Here is a 22,291-nt window from a genome sequence, read left to right on the forward strand (position 1 = left end):
ATTAGATTTACAACAAAGAATTTTGCATTTACGAATATTATAATATTTTTCCTAAATTATTTTTATTATAAATATCTATAAAAAAGTGGTGCAAGAGTATGTATTAAAGGAATAATTTATTTTAAAAAAATATCATTAAATAAAATAAATTAGTTGAAAATTATTTATATCTAAGAATAGAAATGTTTTTTTTTCTTACAAAAGGAAATAGGAAGCATTCAAATGAAATATTTATACATAACATAAAGACGTATTCAAACTTACACACATTCATGTTAATGAGGAGGAATTGAAGAAGAAAATCAATGGGAGGCTAGAGTAGGTGAGTTTGTTGCAAATAAGATCCTTAGTGAAAGTGTAAAGGACATCAATGAGATTGGAGAGGTGGCTAGTATAGGTATCTTTTTCGATGTTAGAATCGACATAAGAATATTTATTACCTTTAAAGTTTTAACATCTCTTAAATTAATCTTTTCTTATTTTATTTAATATTTTTCATCTAATTAATTAATATTTGAAAAAAAAAATCATAAGTCTAAAAGAGAGGACATTTTTTTATCTCATTAATTTCAAATATTATCTTTTGTCTAAAAAAACTATTAATTAAATAAAAATATTTAAAAAATATATAATTCATGTGATTAATAACTAGAAAAAGGTCTTATAAAAAATGATAAGAGTGAAAAATATCTTATATTTTGATATGAAAGTAGTATTAATTATTTGTGAAAAGTTTACGAGTTAATTTAGTTTATTAAAACCATGCTAAACAAGTCAAATATAACTAATTCATATTTGATTTACAAAATGATTATCATACATAACAAATAAAATGAAGAAAAATAATATAAAATTTTATATAAATAACTTTTTATCTTGAGTACATAATACTCAAAATTCAAGAAACAAAATACTATTATTATCATTATGTGATATTGTTAGTGTTACTTGTTATTAATGTCGTCTATTAACATTTTACCTCTAATATATCATTATCTTGATGTTAATGCTTATATTATTATTATTGTTATGGTAACTAAAAACATTTCTATTAAAAATATCATCATAAATTTAAGATTGTTTTATTTAAAAAAAAAAGTATAAAAAAGCTTATGCGTTTTATCTTATACTACTATAATAGGAAAAATGCGTTATATTGGAGATATTTGGAGTGTTATAGTAGGATTTAAAGGAATGTGAAGTGTTTGAACTAGAAAGGAGGAATGAACACGTGGAAGGATGATTAAAGAGTGAATGGTAGACCCCACACCGAACCCTTTAAAATGTCTAACTCGCTAGGGCGCCAAAACCCCCAATTCCTCTCCTGTCTGTCCCGTCCTCACCTTCACATTCACCATTCACCGCAACCCCAAACCCAACTGGTATCTCTCTCTCTCTCTCTCTTTTGCTACCATTCTTTCTTTCTTTTCTTCTCAACTCCTTTCTTTCTTCAATATTTTAGATTTTATGCTTTTCTCGTTACCATGCTCTCGTCTTTGCTCAAATGCTACTTTTCTGACTTAGGTTAAAATTTCGTGTTTGAGGGTCCATGTAAATTTTGGGGAAACTACAGGGTTAGATTAAGTATATCAATCATACTCATTTATGGAAATTTACAATTTTTACTTATTTTGCACTTATCTTTTCTAACCCAACTTCAATTTTTTCAAGTTTCTTTGCAGTGCCTAGCATCTCTGCTGGCTTCTTGCTGTTCTTGATTTTCATTGTCTAAAGAGTGAAGAAGAGTACGGCAGGTGAATTGGCAGTTTCCATGTGAATGCTATTGCTCTGGTAATTCAATATTTTTGTACATGCTCAGAAGGATCTGAGACATATCTTTATTAATTCTTTGTAGAATCACTAGCAATCGATTCTTTGGTTATACTTGACTTTTATGAGTTTTAACTCATTGGATTTACTTGTGCTCTTTTTTACTATTGTGCGGCAGAATTATTCATGTTGGATTACTGAAAGAACGAGAATACGCCCTTTGCTTCTGCATCCATGGAAAAAAGAAATGAAGACCTCGGATTCAATTTAATGAACACTGATTCGCCTAACCGTGACAGGATTCCTGGTGATTGTCACCGTAATGATACAACCACCTCTCTGCCTGTGGGATCACCATCTCCTTTTCCCAGCCGGAATTTGAATGCAGCATCTCAATATTATAGCAGGCAACCCGCTGGAGGCAATTCAAGGATTGATTCCTCTCAGTCCAAAAGTTATCAGAATCTCCTGATGGACCATAATTACACGCATAGAGGAGTGGAACACAACTTCCTTCCATGCAGGCCAGGTTCTATTTTTCCATCTCCAGAAGGACACACAGGGTGGCAATATCAACATAATAGGCTCAATAATCAAACGATCCCCACTGATGTGAGTAATGCTGCCTTCAATCTAAATAGTTTTGAGAAGCCTGACAGTGTGACCCTAAGTTATGGTTCAGCCAGAAGACCACAAATGGTCAACCCTAGTAGAATAACAATGAGTGGTAATATTGGGCTTCCTCCACTAGATATGAATTTGGGAATGTCTCAGTATAATCCAAACCAAGGTGGTGCAGAGCCATTGCTCGCTATGGGTAAATGCGATGAAAACTTTATGAGCATTGGTTCTGGAAGCAGTAAAATGGAGTCTGAATCCAGTGCTGTAGTACCAAAAGTCAATGTGAGGGGTAATTCTGAAAGGGCATTTTTTCCTCCAAGCGATACTGATCATAATCAACTGGGTAGCAGAAGTTCCTTAAGCCCTGGTTTAGACATGAATGGTGCCTTTTCTGCTTTTCAGAATGACAGTGAAATAATATCTAATTTAGCACATGCAGGCAATCATGAAGCTCTGTTTGATTCTAGACCTGTTTTACGTCTGGGACCGTCATATGCTTTTCAAAGCCCAGCTGCTGGTGACCAAAACCATTATTTAGGGAAGGTCAACAGGGATCTAGGTCTGGGAAATGTGAAAAACATAGGGATGGAATTTACAGATGTAGGTCACAAAAATGGCCTAGAAAGATGCATGGATCTAAATTCATTGCCAATTGTTGGCAGTCAATCTTTGCCTTTTGAAAGTGGACAGAGCCGGGTGAACAGACAGCTAGTTTCCTCTTCAAGTGGGATGGTAACTGATAAGTTACCTACGGAGCTGTTTCCTATAAATACCAATAAGTTCTCATCACAGTTTCCTAGTCGTCCTTTAGCTGTGGCCACTAGAAGCACCAGAGGGCAGGATCCTTCAAGTATGTGTTGTACCTCTTAATTCCTTATTTTCTGCTCTTGAATATTGATATATGAAACATCTCCTTTGATTTTGTGAGTAAATGTCAAATCCATTTCAAATGTAGTTGATGATTTTTGTCTTGGTCTTAAAATCTTATTTTTGATGCTACTTTCTCTTGTTTTTCATAGAAGTTTTGGGCTTAGTCTTTCAAGTACCAGTAGTCCACATTCTTCCATTTATTGTCTTTGTATGCTATTCAGTGGAGATAAATAGATAAATTATCTGCTTCTGATTTGCAGTGACTAAATACTTGACTCAGAGACACATTTGTTGGATTTATAAAATTGTTTCCTGTATCTGCTGATATCTGAATTATCTTTTTATACTTTCTTTTACATAAATAAAAGTAAAACAGAGGATTGTAAACATACAAATGGATCAGATCCCAAACTTCTCAGGTGGCACCTCTTAATGTTTCTCGCCAACTCATTGCTTTGTTGTGCTTGAAATGAATTCTTATGAAGTACCTCAAATCGAATATTTCTTCTTGTGATGTACCTAAGATTAGTGTTTTTCTCGTTGATAAACTTTAAAGTACTTTGCAAAATACATTTTCCAGAAATTAAATTTAGTGTTGTTCATGTTTGTTGAAAGATGATCATTTAACAGTATTGCCGGCATGTCTAAGGAATAGCTTAAGGATATTTACAAACTTTTTTACTTGGCTTAATTATCGTGCTTCCTGCCCTCTAGTTTTGTATATGGATGAATAATTACTTTGGTTAGTTTTCATGATACATGACAACTGTGACATAACTAAGTATTAACCAGGGGCCTGACTATTTGCTAATCGTTTTCTGTTTGATTTAAAGTGATAGCGTTTCACTTGATGCATATAGACAGATATTACATGTCTGTCAATTTTAAAAATTGAATGAGTGAAATGTGAATGGTCTATTATTATTTATTGATTAAGATTCATGGTCTCCTGTAGGTCATCATGGTCAATCTCAGGCAGTTGGTTCTATTCAGCAATCAAACTCTCCACTTCGACCACATTCTACTTCTGGTGATTACCTTATTAAACATCATGATTTCTACTCACTTTTGGATATTTCTTTATTTTTATACAATGGAAGCAATAAACTATCTTTTTCAGATCTAGGAATGCAAACTGGAAAGGGAAATATGACTTCTCAACTTTCAGGGCCAGCCATCATGTCATCTCTAAAGAGACCTGCTTCCCAACCACTGTCATCCACTGTCCAGAATCAACACAGGAAGACCCTACCAACTCAGTTCATACATCCGTCAATACCAACTTGGACTAGATTGGATCCATCAGTCCTAAATGCAAACCGAGCAATTTCTCCCTTGGTCCGCCCAGCCCAATCACTCACACCCCAAGCTACTCACTCTGTTGTTCCTCCATCGTTCCCCACAACTCAGGCTAAATCTGCTGTGCCAGCCCCAAACACAACTCGGGCAATTCCTCCTTTAATGCACACTGCTCCGGTTCTCCCACCTAATGACAAGAGAATCTCATCTTTCCACCACCCCTCATCCCATACTTCACCTCGTACAAACCAATTTAACCATCAATTAGCTCGGGCTCGCCAACGTTTGAAGGCTCAGATTATGCCATCTGCTTCCGGTTACATTAAATTTAAAGGTATTCCTTGAAGCTTCTTTATTTATTCTTGCATGTTTAATGACTTCCTTTTCTGTCCTTACACGATTTTTTCGGAAAGTTAATTATCTGATTTTACTCGCAATATGTCTAGGTACACTTGCATCTACTTTACTGTGCATTTAAACAGTCATCGAAACTATGTTCATTATTCTGATGAGAAGAACATAATGTTGTTAGATTTCATTTTCGAGTGAGATTGCTCAATTAAAGAAAGCTTTTCATGATTTGTTCTTAATTTCTTATCCTATTCCTTTCCCTGAATAAAATCCATAGAAATAGGCCTAAATATGTTACATATGCATGTCGGAAAAGCCAACTATTTCATCAGTGAGAATCCTGGGTCAAAAGAAACGTAGAGATCACTGAAATTTATCCAAGGATTGAACCTTAACTCATGAGGCCCGATACCCATCCTGAGTTATGGTCCAGTCATTATACTTTAATTGGCATATAATGTCACTAATATATGGATATGGGTTTTGTGGAGCATTCATTATTATGCATTATGTTCTAATGTGGGAACTTTATGCTGGTTCAGATGAAACACCAGAACCAATTGGTTATAAATGTTTTTTGTGCAAGAGGGATCTATCCTACTCACCAGAAGGGCCCATTTCCCTGCCACCTACTCCGCCTGCTGTTGCTGTCCTATCATGTGGCCACACCTTTCACGATTGTTGCTTGGAGCGAATAACCCCTGATGACCAATCCCATGATCCTCCATGCATTCCTTGTGCTCTTGGCGAGTAGTGTATTTAGTCTTAAATTTCCAATTCTTCCATTTTGATCTCAAAAGTTCTTAGTGGTTAGAAAAAGTAAAAACAGAATTTTGGAGCAGAAGAGGTAGGCTATTATTGAGAATATCATAGTAAGATTATTACATTTATATATGAATATATTGTCTGTTATGTCCGAGCATATAGCTGTTGAGGTATAATATTAGAAAAATAGCAAGCACTCATATTTACTAACGATATATATTACCTGACATTTATATATATATATACATATATATATATATATATATATATATTATCACAGTCGGTCTAATATTGTCTTTTACACGCCAAAATTATAATTCTTTCACGCAAACGAATTCGAGAGATGTGAGGATTTTAGGACCCGTTTGCTTTTAAGAGAATTTATGTTAACTTTGTTTGAGAATTGTATTTTAAATTTGACTTTAGATAATTAATTTTATTTGGATGATTTTTTTAAAGTGTAAATATAAATTTATATTTAAAAGTTTTGTAGCATCATGGAATTCGTTGCTGCAATTTTATTTTGGAACAATATATATATATATATATATATATATATATATATATATATATATATATATATATATATATATATAGATAGATAGATAGATAGAGAGAGAAGAAGGATTTGTTTACTTCAAGAGTAGGTCTACCGTTCAATAATTCATGTTTTACATCAATTTTTAATAGTCTAACCGTTGAATTTAAAGTTCTTAATACATAGATCAAATCTGTAAATTTTTAAAAATTTTGAAAATTATTTGATATTTCGTTTTATTTATTCAAATCAATGTGTAAAATAATTTTATAATTATCTGTTATTAATGAAATGAAATATTAAATGGTTTTCAAATTTTTTTTAAAAATTTGCAGATTTGATTTATGCATTAAAAACTTTAAATTCAACGGTTAGATAGTTAAAATTTGATATAGAACATAGATTATTGAACGGATTAAGTCTAGGTAGACTTATTCCTAGAATAAATGAATCCCTCCTTATATATATATATATATATATAACTAGAGAAAAAACGATTAGTTTCTCTTAAGAATTTTTTTTTCTTCCTTTTCATGGACATAATTCATCCGCTATTCCAAAGCTAACAATCAAAGTAGGAAAAGTGTTTCTAAAAATATATTTTTGAAGTTATTATTTCAAAAAAAAAGTAAAAAATTGTTTTTTTTTAAAGTACAAACCTGTTTATTTTATTACAAAAAAACATTTTTTTAAAAAGAAATTTAAATAAAAAGAAGACCCTATATCAGATGACGTTTTTTGCATTTGGGTAACACTCAAGGGTTGGGAAATGAATAGATCAATTTAAGGCGTGAAGTATATATTTAGGATTTAAGTTTTGGAAGGAAAAGAAATAAAGTGCTAATTTTCATTTTTAATTTGATATTTTAAATAAAAATAAATTATTTTAATTTATTTTTATGAATATAATTCTTTTAATTTAAAAAAAAAAAAATTACCTTCTACTTTCCGAAACCAAACTCTGAAACATATCGTAAAGAAAATGCCATACGTGTATATTAACTAAACCATGCATAGCCTTTCCTCTTTTTTATCTTTACGAGTATTTTAGGAAATCCATGGGATAATAAAAAGAAGAGAAGGTGCAGAGTAAAAAGAAGTGAGTCTACTTTGTTGTTTCTTTTGAAGGTGGTGATGCTTGTAGAAACCATGAAGGTAAGCTTGTGAACGTGTTCACGTTGCATGGATTGTCTATAGAGTACATGCTGTGGAAATAGAAAATTCAATGCTTCAATTCTTAATTAAAACAATTTTTAAATAAAAAATATTCAATTGTTAAAACATCTCTTTAAAATTATAGTAATATAGTTTTATAATTATTATGTACTGTATGAAATATTAATTATTTTTAACAATTATATTTTTTAAATCAAAAGAATGAGGAGTTTTTATATTGTTACAAAAAAGAATTAGGAGTATACTTTCATTATTACGTTTATTTTTTTTTAATATTTTAAAAAATTAGAGACACCTAGTAGTTTGGCGTTTTACTTATAAATAATAATATTAATAATATAATTAATATAAATTAAAATTATTAATATACTTAAAATTATAAACAATGAAAAATGTATTTTCTTATAATAATTATAGAAGTGTTTAAACTTTTCAAAAAGAAAATAAAAGACACCTAGACATTTTTTACTTAAATATTTAAATTTGACATTTTTATGCTAACTATACTTTATTGACGCTGATTAAATAGAATATTCTGTTAGCATGTCATAAAAAAACTGTTAATAAATTGATATAAATGGAGTGGAATGTAATATTTAAAAAATGGAAATTTTCCTTAAAAAATGGGAATTTGGTGTCTTATAAATAAACCTCAGTTATTATTTAAATAAATTTGGATTTTGGCGTCACATGACAGTAAAATGTAATTTACGATCTTTTTTCTATTTGCTGCAAAAACAAACACACATAAAGATTGTGATGTTCTTTATGGATTCTTTTTAAGGTTAAATCTTCAGTTCCTTTCCTACGTACTCTAGCTAGGTTCCTATTACATATGCCTCTAATATAGATACATGTATCCATCCATCTTTGCACATCCCGTTTTACTAATTTACATGGTGAATCATAATACCTTAAGTTCCTTCAAATTTCATCAATCATAAAGTGATATTATCAAAATCTAATTTTATAAAGTTCAAAATGCAAAGGCTCATGCTTATATATGTTATTAACCAGCTGGTGAGAGACAGATATTGAAGTATTAACTGAATATGTAGTTTTTCACCAAAAAAACTGAATATGTAGTTGTCACGTTCAGTTCTCACACATGCACATGCTTATCGATTTTCACCACTTTGTTCATATACTCAATATATTCAGTGTGATTGTGTATGGCACTTTGAAGAAATTCCCTCCGCAACCAGTTGTGGTCATGATGCCTCCAAAATTAAACAATTTATGACACAACCAATGCCAAAGCAATCATAATGCGCAAGTATGTGATGTTTACTGAATAGGGAACATAAGTCTTTATTTGAGAAACGTTTTCAAAGCAATGAGTACTAACCTGCAGCAACCAAACATTTGTGTGCTGAAAAACTTTGGACGTGGATCCATCATATATATAAACACAGGTGCCATATATATAATATTGCATGTTTCGTTGTTTTAATTTATTTTCATCAGTGTTTTGCCTTTATTCTTCTCCGTTTTATGTGATAAGGTATTTGTACCTCTCTGGCTAATAATTTGAGAAGAGCGTCTGGGACTAGTACGTACATCCTCCAGTATCGCCTTACACACTAAGTGTTTATGAGAACTGATGAACCCTCTCAGTAATAATTGGACAAGAGCTCATGAGACTTTGTACGTGTATCCTCCCAGTAATAATCCGGTTGCAGCTGCTGCCATGCCATAAAAGACAATTCTATAATAATAAAAAATCAATTGAACCTTTTTTCTTTTTACAATTTTTCACACTGCACTTTCTTTACCCTTACTTTAACACATCACACATCCTTCCTGCGATAACAACCATTAATTCATTTTCCTAGGTCACACCCATTAATTGATAAATAAAAAGGGAGTAGAAGAGTGTTGCGGTTTGTATATATATATAAACACATACACATGACTTTTTAGGTTTAATTTCGCCCCCTAAAATAATTTAGATTGATTGCAAATTTATACGGTCCAAAAGATAGTTAAACATGATTTACATTTTACACTCTTCAAATTCAACACATGAAAATAATATAATATTTACATTTACTTTTAAAGATTAGACATTGATAAAATTGGTAAATATTTATCATCAAGATCATGTTAAAGAAAAATCATCCTTTATTTAAGCAACAAAAACTTGAAGAAAAAAAAAAGCTATTCAATAAATTCTTTTTGTGTTAAAATCAATTTACTTGTTTAAAGTTTTTAAAAAATTTCCCTCATCTTACTTTTCCATAAGTTAAGGCATAAGTTAAAGTTTTATGAGGAAAATTTCATTTAATTTTTATCCTATATATAATATTAAAATGTGATTCCTCACCTCGATGGAACATCAATAACAGACCAAGTTTTATATAAAAACCAAATGAATTCCTGAGATTGGATTTTTTTGGAGTGGAACTGTTTTTGACTTTTGAGTATCGCTTTCTCTAACTGATTACTTGTGTTCGTTGAGTTTTCTATAAAACAGAACAAACTCAACTAGTACTCCTCTAGGAACCCCCCACTTTTTTGTATAAAAAAAAAAATCAAACAGCAAGAGAGTTTGGCGAAACGCACCAAATGCCAAGCAGTGAGACATTCCATGATCCTTATGGTCCCTGAACTCATCTTCTGGGTTAAATTTGAAAGTACACTGTACACTTGATTCCGTGAAGATGCTGAACCTTATCTCAGGGTTAGGTTCCAAAAGAAAGTTCAAGTTCCTTAATCCAAGAAATTCTTCTTCAGTGTTGACATGGACATGGCTTTACCAATCACATATCTATATATATGTATACATGTCAAGAGTAATGATTTAACACTACATTCATAGCAATAAAAATACACATACCTATGTACATAAGTTTGTAGGAGTAGATATATATCCCTTGGTCCCACTGCACCAACAAAACAAACAGAACATTTGTTTTGTTTTCTCAATATGTGCACGTGAAACCCCAATAATTTCTCATGCACAAGTGGGGTCTCAAAGCCAGCGCTTGCTCTTTTGTTTTCATGCCAAAATCCATCGCTCAGAATCTCTCTATTACCCCACTCTCTGCCTTCCCTTCCCTTGCATTGCTATTGTCTTATAAACTTTTCTCATACCATTCCTTATCCCCCAATAATGGCCGAGGCAACGCCCATGTTGCCACACTTTCTCATCCTTCTTTCTCTTTACCTCGTCATTGCAAATGGTGTTCACTCTTATGACAAGAAGAGCTTCAACTTGCAGAGGAAACAGCAACATGGTACCCCAGGGTGCCACCTCCCCGAATCAAGTGAGTTCATTGACAACCATCTTTGTTTATTTCATATTATACTTTGAGATCTCTTAATATTTATCTCAACTTTCTTTCCTTTTACTGTTAAGGCTTGCTCTTTCTCTTGAAAGAAAACATCCATAGTTGCTTTCTCTCTGTGCTTGTCATATATCATAGTCAAGAAGTTGAGATTAATGGGCCTTGTTAGAACATGCGTATGCTGTTTGTTATATTTCTCTAGATTGCATTATACTATGTATTAGGAAGTTGTGAACTTCAAATTACAAATTTAGAATAGTCTTTTTATTTGTCAGGAAGGGAGAAAGGTGCTGTTATACTTGAAATGAAAGACAAGGGTCATTGCTTAGAGAGAAAAGCTGATTGGCTTGAGAAACAGTTGGAACTGGATGCTCTCCACGTTCGTTCAATTCAAAATCACATTCGAAAAAAGACCTCTAGCCAAATTGAAGATGCCTCGGAAACCCAAGTTCCATTAACTTCAGGCATAAAATTCCAAACTCTAAACTACATTGTGACGATGGGATTGGGTAGCCAGAACATGACCGTCATAGTAGACACTGGAAGCGACCTAACATGGATCCAATGCGAGCCTTGCCAATCATGTTATAATCAGAAAGGACCTTTATTCAAACCTTCTACCTCCCCTTCCTATCAATCAATTCTGTGCAATTCCACAACCTGTCAATCTCTTCAATTGACTACCGGAAACTCAGGAGCATGTGATACTAGTCCATCAAATTGTGGCTATGTGGTTAACTATGGTGATGGATCATATACTAGTGGTGAGTTGGGAATTGAGAAGCTGAGTTTTGGAGGTACTTCAGTGAGTAATTTTGTATTTGGATGTGGAAGGAACAACAAAGGTCTATTTGGAGGAGCCTCAGGCATTATGGGGTTGGGAAGAAGTGACCTCTCAATGATATCTCAAACGAATGCTACATTTGGAGGAGTTTTTTCATACTGTTTACCTTCAACTCAAGTTGGAGCTTCTGGCTCATTGGTTATGGGTAATCAATCTGGGGTTTTCAAAAATGTTACTCCAATTGCCTACACTAGGATGGTTCCTAATGTTCAGTTATCCAACTTTTATATACTCAATCTCACTGGCATTGATGTTGGTGGTGTGGCTGTGCAAGCTTCAAGTTTTGGAAATGGTGGGGTAATACTTGATTCTGGGACAGTGATCTCAAGACTGCCTCCATCTGTGTACAAGGCTGTGAAGGCAAAGTTGTTGGAACAGTTTTCTGGTTTCCCTTCAGCACCAGGATTTTCAATTTTGGATACCTGCTTTAATCTCACAGGGTATGAGGATGTAAGCATACCTACCATAAGGATGCATTTTGAGGGCAATGCTGAGATGAATGTGGATGCAGCTGGCATATTCTATTTGGTTAAACAGGATGCTTCGCAGGTTTGTTTGGCCCTTGCAAGTCTTTCTGATGAATATGAAATGGGGATCATTGGGAACTATCAGCAGAGGAACCAAAGGGTGATATATGATGCCAAACTCTCTAAGGTGGGATTTGCAGGAGAGCCTTGCAGCTTCACTTGAGTAGGTCATATAACTAAGATAGGTGTCTTACTGGGGATATAATTCTTCAAGCTAGTCTAAAATTAAGTAACATGTGGCAGTAACATCTTCCGGTTACAGATAACTGTATTTTCCTTTTTGAGCAAGTACTAGACATAAGATAAATGTCTGGCTTATTTTGAATGTGATTGTGTTTTAAACTTCTATTTGTAAACCAAAGGTGGTTTAATTGGATTGTAAATTGACTCGTATTAAGTTTCTTGAATTTAAGATATTGTAGCAGTAGTAAAATAAAGTACAGAGACTACATATATTAGTTAGCATCAGTTATTGAACGTTGTTGCAGATAATCTACTCAATTCACCATGTTCACCCAACCCTCCCGTCCCACCTTTACCCGTCAGATTGGTAAGTGTTCCGGTATGGATTCTATAAAAAAAACTCAGTGGTTGTCTTGATTCAGAATATCAAGTGAGTGTAAATATTGATCTTTTCTAAGACATAGTAGTCCTATATATAAATTTAGGTGACATTATAAACACGAATATTTTACTTTTTGTTATAATCTCACAAATCACGTTCTATCCTTATTAACATCAATAGGTCCATAAATATTGGTATTTATGAATGTTATCATATCTATTTTATAAATCACGACATCTTGTCCCCGATTAATTGCATGAAGAATGATTCAGAAGTCAACCGAGTTTGTCATGTGATGTATCTAACGAGTTGATCAGTCATTAATAAGAGAGTCTATTCAATTTGATTGGTTGATAGAAGATCAGTATAACACATAGATCTTCAAGCTTGATTGTCAAAGGTGTGAATAGTCTAAGTGATTAGTCTAAGTAATCGACCTACTCAATTATTAGGAGATCATAACGATACAGTAAAAATTTCTAGTTTTAATCTCTCAAATTTATAAGTACTAGTATCATTAACTAAGTTAATTCCCTTAAAATTACAAAACCAATTAATTTAATCCTTAAATTTAGCCATTATAATCAACTTAGTCTTTGTATTAGGCAATAATTAATCAATTTAATCCTTTGTATTGAAAATTATTATTTTTTATTTGTAGGAATTAAAATGATGATACAAAAATTTAAAATTTGTACATATTATCTCAATTTTTACTACTGCACAAATTCTAGTGGTTTGCATTGAAAATCAAATTAATTGAACCACAACAAAATTAGACACTAAATTAACTAATATACACCAAAATTATATAATAAAATACTCCTTCCAATACTTATAAACATTTTTAACCAAATCGACATAAATAATTATGTTAGTTGATTTTATTCGATTTATAAAACAAAATTATAATAAATCAATTTTACTCTAATAAATATGATAGTAAATAATAATTAGAGAGTTTAAGAGGTGAGAGAAACATATATTCACACAATCTTTAATAGAGACATAAAATAAAAACAAAAATTAGTATTTTTAAAATTTGTAGAGTACCATGTGAAAAAGACCACCAACGTTTTCTAAATTGTGTCTTATTATATAAATAATTATCAACTTCATATCAAATTGACATCTCTTTAATACATATAAGAGATTAACCTATCTTTCATAATTATCAATATGATGAATTGAAACATTTTTGTCCTCTCTTCTTTAAACAATATCACTTTATCATCTTATTAACAATAGATTTAAAAGTAAAAAAACATATATGATTGTTATGCTAACAATTAATGGTAACTGTTCCAGCCAAAGGGTGGACTAGGATTTTTTCCTAGATCGTGCCTTAGAGCCAGAGCATTCAAAAGTGTAATCTGCCCTCTTAGCCTTAGGATTTTAGGTTTTATACTTCGTCGTTCATGGGCCTTATGGGCCCCGAGAACGTAGGGATTTCCTCAACCGTTCTTGCTACGAGGCCGCGCAATGAGTGAGGATTAGTCAAGTCGGATTTTGACCGACTAGGCCTGTGCCAAGGGTCCAATCAGGTAAGCGCCGAGCAACAGTCAAGTCGGATTTTGACCGACTAGGCCTGTGCCTAGGGTCCAATCGGTTAAGCGCCAAGCAGCCCCCTTATAGGCGAGTGGAGTCAAACCAGGAGTGAGTCGGCTCGCGTAGGGATGTCAACTCGGTTGTAGGCCGAGTGGCTTCCAATCAGACAGAGGATCTAGTCGGGTTTTTACCTAGACGGTACAGTAACCAAAACTCTTTGAAAAAATTGATTCGACACATATACTTTTTAATTAAAGATTGTGTTTGATCTATATCTTGAACATGAAACTGTGACAGGATGGTTGGTTCGGTAACAACCAATAACCCATATAAACAAACAACAATATAATATAAAGATAGATTCTACTAAATGAGATATTAGATCCTTTATTTGAAGAAATGATTGTTAGGGTACAAATAAAGTCGTATAATTTAACATCATTGAAACAATAGGATAAACAAAGATTTATTAATGAACATACATATCCTATTGGTAAGAAGTCTTTTGGGTGATGATAAAAAATAAAATCATTAATTCAATCTCAAAATGAACGATATCATACTAATGTGAAGTCATGTGCAAATACCCTATATTACCAAAAAATAAAGTTCAAATACCCTATACAACAACAAAAAAATTACACATTCCTCATAACAAATATATCTCTACAAAATATAACTAAAAAATAACTCATCTACTTTACTCCTATATAGATCAAACCCTAAAAAAAATAATAATTTATATCTCTTTCTCAAAGCCAAATACATAAATAAATTAGTTAATGATACCTTTAAATGAAAGTCCTTCTTTCTTTAAATAATAGGATATAAGTATAATAGGATATATATGTGTGTTTAAAAGAAAGAAATATACATTTGTTTTACATAATTAGTGAATCTTATAATTAATCACAATAAATTATTATTTGATAAAAAAATATATCTTTTCTTAAATACTAGTTTAAATTATATTTTTAATTTTTTATCTTATTTTTTTAATATTTATTTTGATCTTTTATCTTTTAAAATATTTATTTTAGTATTTATCTTTGGATTAATTTGATCATGTTAAAACAATGACTATTTTCAATTTTGTGACACAATTTTAAATTAATTTTTACTTATTCAATATATAAAACTTGTAATATTAAATCATCTATATAAAAATTCTGAAATTAAATTGACATTTGAATTTAAAAAAACTATAAACATAATAAAAATTATATGAAAGATATATCTCATGAGCAATTAGAAAATACTATGAAATTAAAATTTTTTGGAGTTATTTTTATGTAATATTTATCATGTTTATAAAAAAAATTTAACTTTAACTTTAGTTGCATTTAATAATATTCATATAAATGAGACAAAAATCAAATTTTTTTAATAAAAATATCTCAAAATTAATTACAATAATTATTTTGAATAAACTAGATTGATTCAAATTTAATGAATAAATAATTAAAATAAATTCTTAAAAAATAAAAGATGAAAATAAATTTAAAATGTAAAATAAAAGATAAAAATATAATAATTTGTTCTAAATATTATCGTTATTATTTAGGAATATGAAAGAATCCAAATTATGTGTAGGTTTATATTCTTAATGATCCGCCTTGGAATATTGAACCCTTAAACTATGCGGTGGCCTAACCGTTGATGTTGATGTTAACGTTTAACATTCCTTAATTTTTTATGGTCCCTATGCAAATGGATGCTACACCAAATACCAACGGTATATAAAACAAAAACAGGTAGTTTTGAAAATTATTTATGAAAATAGGGTTCTTTTCTAATTATTTATATTTTTGCGGTTATTTTTTTTTACGGTTTTGCGAGAAATATGCTATGATTTTTTTTTCCAAAATTTTGTATGAACCATTTATCCTGCGTTGATGTCGCTACACTAATAGTGACATCAAGGAAGTTGTTATTATCTGTAACAATTTGTTAAATAGGATCACGTCACGTATCTCGTTTGGGTCCTTATAATTTATAATATCATATATATGTATAATTTTTTTTTTGCTATTACTCAGTACCATCATTTTTTTTTATTTTAGTTTGGTCGTTATGACTTATAACACTATCAGTTTATTTATTTATTTATATAATTTACTTATTTATTTACTTTCTTTTGTTTTTTTAAACTGATAAATAAAGATAATTTATTTTAAGAAGTTAAAAAATATGCAAGATTTTTTTAATAAGTATATTTTTTTTAAAAAAATATATTACTTTCATATTTTTTTAAGTTTTACATAGTTTTCATTATTATTTTTTAAAAAAACTGGGGGTCGTTATCGTTGTAGTGAGTGACCTCCCTCTTTTTATATTTACTTATTTATTTATTTTCTGACTTATTATTTTTTACTTTTTAAAAATACAAGATTTTTTAATAAATATATCAATTTTTTTAATAAATATATTACTTTCATCTTTTTAATTTTACATAATTATTATTATTACTGATAAATGAAGATAATTTATTTTAAAGTTTTAAAAAAAAATATGCAATATTTGTTTAACAAATATACCAAATTTTTTAAAAATATATTACTTTCATTTTTTTTATTTTTTCTTTAATTTATGTAATTTTTATTTTTGAAAGTGTGAATATTTAAAAAAAGAAAATGATTTCTTTTTCATGTAAATATTAAATAAAATATAAATTTTAAGTAAAATAAAAAATTATGATCATTATGACCTATAACACTATCATTTTTTTTTGTTTTGGTTGTTATGACCTATAGCACTATCAATTTATTTTTTATATTTATTTCTTTTTTGTTTTAGTCACTTTGATCTATAGATCCATCAATTTTTTTTAAACGGATGGCTATGAATTATAACAACCCAAAAAAATAGTCATACTTAAATTGTTACAACAGATAACAACAAAATATAATTCTCATAAATAAAAAACATAAAAAAAAATGTGATATATGTGTTACTATAAGTCAAAACAACATTTTTAAAGGTATAAATAATTTTAAAAGAATCTCATGTAAATAATTTTGTGAATTGTCCTACAATGGTAAAAAAAACCACAAAAAAAACCTTAAACTAATATGAAAATAAGTTAGGATTACCTTGAAGACTTATAGCTTAACCTTTTTAACCTTTTTAATGATTGACTTATTTAGTTAATAAATCAAGTCTAAGCTTAAAAAACATTTTTTCAACTAAGTAGACATATTTTATAATTTTAATTATAATATAATTTATATATTTATAAGTATTTATTAATTATAAATTTTAGTTTTATACGATTAAATCATTAATTATAAATTAATTAACTTTATAAAAAGGTATATAGTTTTAATAAATCTTTATTTTTAAGTTATGCAGAATAAGATTACTTTTTTTTATATCCAATGTTGACAAAATATTTCTTTCAATTATATATTATGATTTGAATTAAAAATTATTTATTAAGTTAAAATAATTTGTAACTCATGTTGTTAATTAAAGTCTTAATATCTAAAGTATTATATATGTATAGTTTTGTCATGCAGGTGTGCGTGTAAATAAAATATTTGTATCCCGGACCCGGTGGATGGAGAAAGGGAATCTGAAAAGGGAAAGATGCTGTCACTATAGCTTCCAAATTCGAAGATAGTACTTCACATCTTCATCTGATTGAGGATTGGAGATTCATTACAAGTCACTAGAGACTATAGACTGAGACGTGTAAGTTGTGACTATGGACACCATCACCCTGCTGCAACTTCTTCAGACACACTCACCTGCTGTGGCTGCTTTCTCTCTCTTCTTCTTCTTCCTGCTACTCCGCCTCAGACCTCACAAATATAAGCATGAGGGACTTCCCCCGGTACCAGGTATGTATCAACTCTCACTCATATCATTTATTATATAAATACGGACTCACATGTTATTTTATTTTTATGTTTCATGTTATTATGAAATTATGAATGAATACAGCATAAGCATTAAGCAGTAATTCAATTGGGTGGTTGCAGCGGTTCCAGGTTTACCAGTGATAGGGAACCTGCTGCAATTGAAGGAGAAGAAGCCTTACAAGACCTTCACACAGATGGCTCACAAACATGGCCCCATTTATTCCATCAGAACCGGTGCTTCCACTCTCATAGTTCTCAACTCTGCCCAAGTTGCTAAGGAGGTCCCTCCTTCCTATCTTCTCTTCTCACCACGCATGCTACTTTGATTCTATGATTGATCCACTGTACCAACTTTTATTAGCATGTTGTTTAAGTCCTATGTAGGCGTAGGCGTAGCATAGTAATTCAGATCGGTGACCTACTGCTTTATATTCTTCGGTTGTTTCTCATATTAGTTAGTACCAGCAGGCACGGATTCTTATTTAATTTATGGTTAATTGGATTATAAAATCTTATGGCTATTTCAGGCAATGGTGACCAGATTTTCATCAATTTCAACAAGGAAGCTATCAAATGCACTGAAGATTCTGACTTCTGATAAATGTATGGTTGCCACAAGTGACTACAATGAATTTCACAAAACGGTCAAAAGACATATTCTTGCAAACTTTCTGGGAGCCAATGCACAGGTTGGTTACAATAACTTCATGCTTACTTTATCAGTATTTCAGTATATAGAACTCGTTTTTTGTGTGTGGTTTGGTTGGTGAGTGTCTCTGATGTCTATTTTTCAATATTCAGAAGCGACATCGTATCCACAGAGAAGGCATGATGGAAAATATTTTGAGGCAGTTCGATGAACATGTGAAGACCTTCTCTGATTTAGCAGTTAATTTTAGGAAAATATTTGCAACTGAACTTTTTGGATTAGCACTGAAGCAAGTGAGTTTCTACTTCTTAAATGAAGATTAAATAGATATTTTCTTAGAATAGAATATTACTTATTTACAAAACTGGGGACCGGAAATGGACAGGCTCTGGGAAATAATATAGAGTCCATTCATGTGGAGGAGCTTGGGAGTACGTTATCAAGAGAGGACATATACAAGATTCTAGTGGTTGATATAATGGAGGGTGCAATTGAGGTGGATTGGCGAGATTTCTTTCCATACTTGAAGTGGATTCCAAATAGGAGCATGGAGATGAAAATTCACAATTTGTATATCCGCAGAAAAGCTGTCATGAAAGCCTTGATGAACGAGCAGAAGAAGAGAATGGCTTCAGGGAGGGTAGGGTTTTCTTGAGGACAACGTCAAATCTGTACAAAGCCTATGGTAGAGTTATATTAATTTGATTGTTTGGGATGTCACAGGAAGTAAATTGTTATTTTGACTACCTGGTATCAGAGGCTAAAGACCTGACTGAAGATCAAGTTTCCATGCTAATCTGGGAGACCATTATTGAGACATCTGATACTACATTAGTTACAACAGAATGGGCTATGTATGAACTTGCTAAAGACAAAACTCGCCAGGTTGTTTGTTTTTCTGTGTCTGGCTAATCATCTATTTATTTGTACATGGTAGTATATGGACACACTTTCACGGGATTCCTCTTTACATGGCAGGGTCGTCTGTATGAAGAGCTCCGAGATGTATGTGGGCAAGAAAAAGTTACCGAAGAGCAATTAGCTAAGCTACCTTACTTGGGGGCTGTATTTCATGAAACTTTAAGGAAGCATAGTCCAGCTCCAATTGTGCCACTAAGATATGTTCATGAAGATACACAATTGGGAGGGTATCATATTCCTGCTGGAAGCGAGGTCTATTTATTTTCTGAATTCACTATCCATAGTCTTCATCTTTATCATATGTGATTACCATTATTGACAGGGTTATTTTAACAGATTGCAATAAATATATATGGATGCAACATGGATGAGGATCGGTGGGAAAATCCTTATGAGTGGAAGCCTGAGAGATTTCTTGATGAGAAATATGACCCCATGGATTTATACAAGACCATGGCCTTTGGAGCAGGGAAGAGGGTGTGTGCAGGCTCTCTTCAGGCCATGTTGATAGCTTCCACCGCAATTGGAAGATTGGTTCAGCAATTTGAGTGGGAGCTAGGACAAGGGGAGGAAGATAATGTGGATACAGTGGGCCTTACCACCCACAAGCTCCATCCCCTCCAAGTAAAACTCAGGTGTAGAAATCAATAGATGAAGTTGTGGTTGTGGTACATGTCATTTGCTATTGCTGGCCGTGTATTTACTAAGAGCACCTCATAATAAGTTAACCCCTGAATAAGGCTTTGATTATGTTTGCTATATTGTGTTTATTTTTCATTATAAAGTGTATCCTCCAACTCTCCATCCGACCGAGCAGGTCAAATTCAAGATCACTCACGAATTTTCTAAGACTAATTAAGACAGTAATTTCCATAATTCTCGCACATATTTGATTACAGTTATATATGTAATTTATAGGTTCATTATGAAAAATAAAATGAAGGCTCATGTTAAGAGATTGTGATTGGAGAAAAATATTTGTATCCTGAAATATGACACCCATATATATATAAAGGAAGAAGGGTTTTACTAATAGTAGATTATACTCATCAAATGTTCTAAGTCAAGACGACAGCTAGGTTCTCTTAGAGTTTGTATTACTAGGGTTTCTTTGACCGTTATCCTTTGATTGGAACATTTTAGCGCCTACCGTGTGGGGCCTCGGGAAAACTCTTCCCACGACCATTACAACTTCAACCCATGATCACGTGGTTAAATTTCAACTCTGCCATTAGACGTTGGACACCTAAGAGGTTTATGTAGTTATCAAACTTGAAATAAAAACAGCTAAGTATCGAATTCCCATTCCTTTTAATCGTTGTCACGTAAAAATGTTCAATTAGAGTCAATGTTTCAGTTCTTGTATCATGGATTGAACCTTGATCTGTTTATTAGGGATGCTTAATTGCAGGTTTTGTCAATGTTGTTGAATCAAACAAATAATCGTTTAAATCGATCAAGAATTTTGCAAAGTTTGGATGATGTCGGTGATGATCATGGCTTTTCTCTACTTAATGTTCATGGTGTTGTCTCAAAACATAGTAATCAACACAAGATTCATTTAGTAATGATGGTTGGTAAAGTCCTTTAAGAGATTATGTTATATGCAGTTACTTGAGGATTGTGATGGGTTGTGAGAAAGGTGAGTCATGTACATACACATAAGGTAGTTTTTTTTCTTGTTAATAGACCTTTGCCATGTCAGGTTTGCTAGCATGATGGGTCCAAAAATTGTTAATAAAATTTATTTGTTTTTTGTTTAAGGGGAGGGATGGTTTCGGGAGTTTATTCTGTTTGATTTATTTTTATCCCGATTCTCCTCTCTCCCCTTCTCGTGTCGTGTTCTCAATTACTTCTTCTCTTTCTCTTTCTTTTTTCTTCAATTTGTACTATGAATTATTTTATATTATATTATGTTATATATATAAATTGCTATTGTTCCAAAAATTGAATGACAAACAATTAGCAATTTGACAAAATATATGATGCTCAACATACACTTTAATTTATTTTAATTGCATTATTTAGCTTATATAATTTCATAATTTATAATAATTAACATTATGTCTAACATGTAATTAATTTCTTGATTTGGTTTTTAAAATAAAAGGCAAGCAATACAATTACAATTAATTCATTGTTACATATATGTTTATGGTATGGTTTTATGGTTTCATTTAACAAATCATGTATTTTATAATTTTGTGATTAGAAAAGGATTCATAGTTTCTTTCAATTAAATAACTTGTTCAAAATTATAATTAATTATAATAATTAAGTTTGTTGTTGCTAATTGACTATAATTGTGGAACGATCATTACCAAATTGATAATATAACGTTACAATAAATTATCTATTAAAATTAATTACTCTTTTAATTTTTCAATAATAGAACATAAATTATTACTTTATTGTTATGAATTTTAATATCGATAGAGTAAAATATTTATGTCAAAATACTTTAAGGTCTTCACCAACATACACCCTTAGCGCCGAAGACGCATTATAAGGTTGACTAAATTCTGATTCCTTGGTGTGAAGACTGCTTTAAGGTCTTCACCAACATACACCCTTAGCGCCGAAGACGCGTTTTAAGATCGACTAAATTCTTATTTTTTGGCGTGAAAAGTGCTTTAAGGTCTCACTAACATACACCCTTAGTGTCAAAGACGCGTTTTAAGGTCAACTAAATTT

The 22,291-nt window shown here is 31.3% G+C and overlaps 3 protein-coding genes across 8 annotated transcripts; all 3 read left to right on the forward strand.

Annotated features, from left to right (window-relative positions):
* Positions 1 to 1,244: 1,244 nt before the first annotated feature.
* On the forward strand, positions 1,245 to 5,887 carry LOC109812661 (uncharacterized). Of its 5 annotated transcripts, XM_083065767.1 has the most exons (7): positions 1,250 to 1,382; positions 1,525 to 1,584; positions 1,672 to 1,791; positions 1,949 to 3,241; positions 4,217 to 4,291; positions 4,382 to 4,894; positions 5,454 to 5,887. In XM_083065767.1, the coding sequence occupies exons 4-7, from the start codon at positions 2,005 to 2,007 to the stop codon at positions 5,663 to 5,665; spliced, it is 2,037 nt and encodes a 678-aa protein (XP_082921893.1). In that variant the 5' UTR covers positions 1,250 to 1,382; positions 1,525 to 1,584; positions 1,672 to 1,791; positions 1,949 to 2,004; the 3' UTR covers positions 5,666 to 5,887. The 5 variants fall into 5 exon arrangements, with proteins under 5 accessions (XP_020232260.1, XP_082921894.1, XP_020232259.1 ...); XM_020376671.3 differs by lacking the exon at positions 1,525 to 1,584 and having other exon boundaries at positions 1,245 to 1,382; positions 4,430 to 4,894; XM_083065768.1 differs by lacking the exon at positions 1,525 to 1,584 and having other exon boundaries at positions 1,248 to 1,382; positions 1,672 to 1,754.
* Positions 5,888 to 10,441: 4,554 nt separating this feature from the next.
* Positions 10,442 to 12,488, forward strand: LOC109812656 (Eukaryotic aspartyl protease family protein). Its single transcript, XM_020376662.3, has 2 exons — positions 10,442 to 10,659; positions 10,956 to 12,488. Exons 1-2 carry the CDS (start codon positions 10,506 to 10,508, stop codon positions 12,212 to 12,214), a joined length of 1,413 nt encoding a protein of 470 aa, XP_020232251.1. The 5' UTR covers positions 10,442 to 10,505; the 3' UTR covers positions 12,215 to 12,488.
* Positions 12,489 to 17,691: 5,203 nt separating this feature from the next.
* Positions 17,692 to 20,473, forward strand: LOC109812642 (ent-kaurene oxidase). 2 transcript variants are annotated; one of them, XM_020376644.3, is made up of 8 exons: positions 17,692 to 18,006; positions 18,148 to 18,308; positions 18,555 to 18,716; positions 18,829 to 18,969; positions 19,062 to 19,316; positions 19,400 to 19,561; positions 19,655 to 19,849; positions 19,934 to 20,473. In XM_020376644.3, exons 1-8 carry the CDS (start codon positions 17,871 to 17,873, stop codon positions 20,246 to 20,248), a joined length of 1,527 nt encoding a protein of 508 aa, XP_020232233.2. In that variant the 5' UTR covers positions 17,692 to 17,870; the 3' UTR covers positions 20,249 to 20,473. The 2 variants fall into 2 exon arrangements, with proteins under 2 accessions (XP_020232233.2, XP_020232234.2); XM_020376645.3 differs by having other exon boundaries at positions 17,871 to 18,006; positions 18,110 to 18,308.
* The last annotated feature ends 1,818 nt before the right edge of the window (positions 20,474 to 22,291 follow it).

This window comes from Cajanus cajan, chromosome 10 (genome assembly GCF_000230855.2).
Source record: "Cajanus cajan strain Asha chromosome 10, NIPB_CcT2T_4, whole genome shotgun sequence".
Taxonomy (NCBI): Eukaryota; Viridiplantae; Streptophyta; class Magnoliopsida; order Fabales; family Fabaceae; genus Cajanus; species Cajanus cajan.

What these genes read in the sequence shown, in the direction of transcription:
- LOC109812661 (XM_083065768.1), top strand. Translation starts at nt 2,005, where the DNA reads ATGGAAAAAAGAAATGAAGACCTCGGATTCAATTTAATGAACACTGAT. An exon ending in TCGACCACATTCTACTTCTG is followed by an intron (nt 4,292 to 4,381) that starts GTGATTACCTTA and finishes TATCTTTTTCAG; the next exon opens with ATCTAGGAATGCAAACTGGA. An exon ending in CGGTTACATTAAATTTAAAG is followed by an intron (nt 4,895 to 5,453) that starts GTATTCCTTGAA and finishes ATGCTGGTTCAG; the next exon opens with ATGAAACACCAGAACCAATT.
- LOC109812642 (XM_020376644.3), top strand. Translation starts at nt 17,871, where the DNA reads ATGGACACCATCACCCTGCTGCAACTTCTTCAGACACACTCACCTGCT. An exon ending in TTCTGGGAGCCAATGCACAG is followed by an intron (nt 18,717 to 18,828) that starts GTTGGTTACAAT and finishes TTCAATATTCAG; the next exon opens with AAGCGACATCGTATCCACAG. An exon ending in ATATTCCTGCTGGAAGCGAG is followed by an intron (nt 19,850 to 19,933) that starts GTCTATTTATTT and finishes TTATTTTAACAG; the next exon opens with ATTGCAATAAATATATATGG.
- LOC109812656 (XM_020376662.3), top strand. Translation starts at nt 10,506, where the DNA reads ATGGCCGAGGCAACGCCCATGTTGCCACACTTTCTCATCCTTCTTTCT. An exon ending in GTGCCACCTCCCCGAATCAA is followed by an intron (nt 10,660 to 10,955) that starts GTGAGTTCATTG and finishes TTTATTTGTCAG; the next exon opens with GAAGGGAGAAAGGTGCTGTT.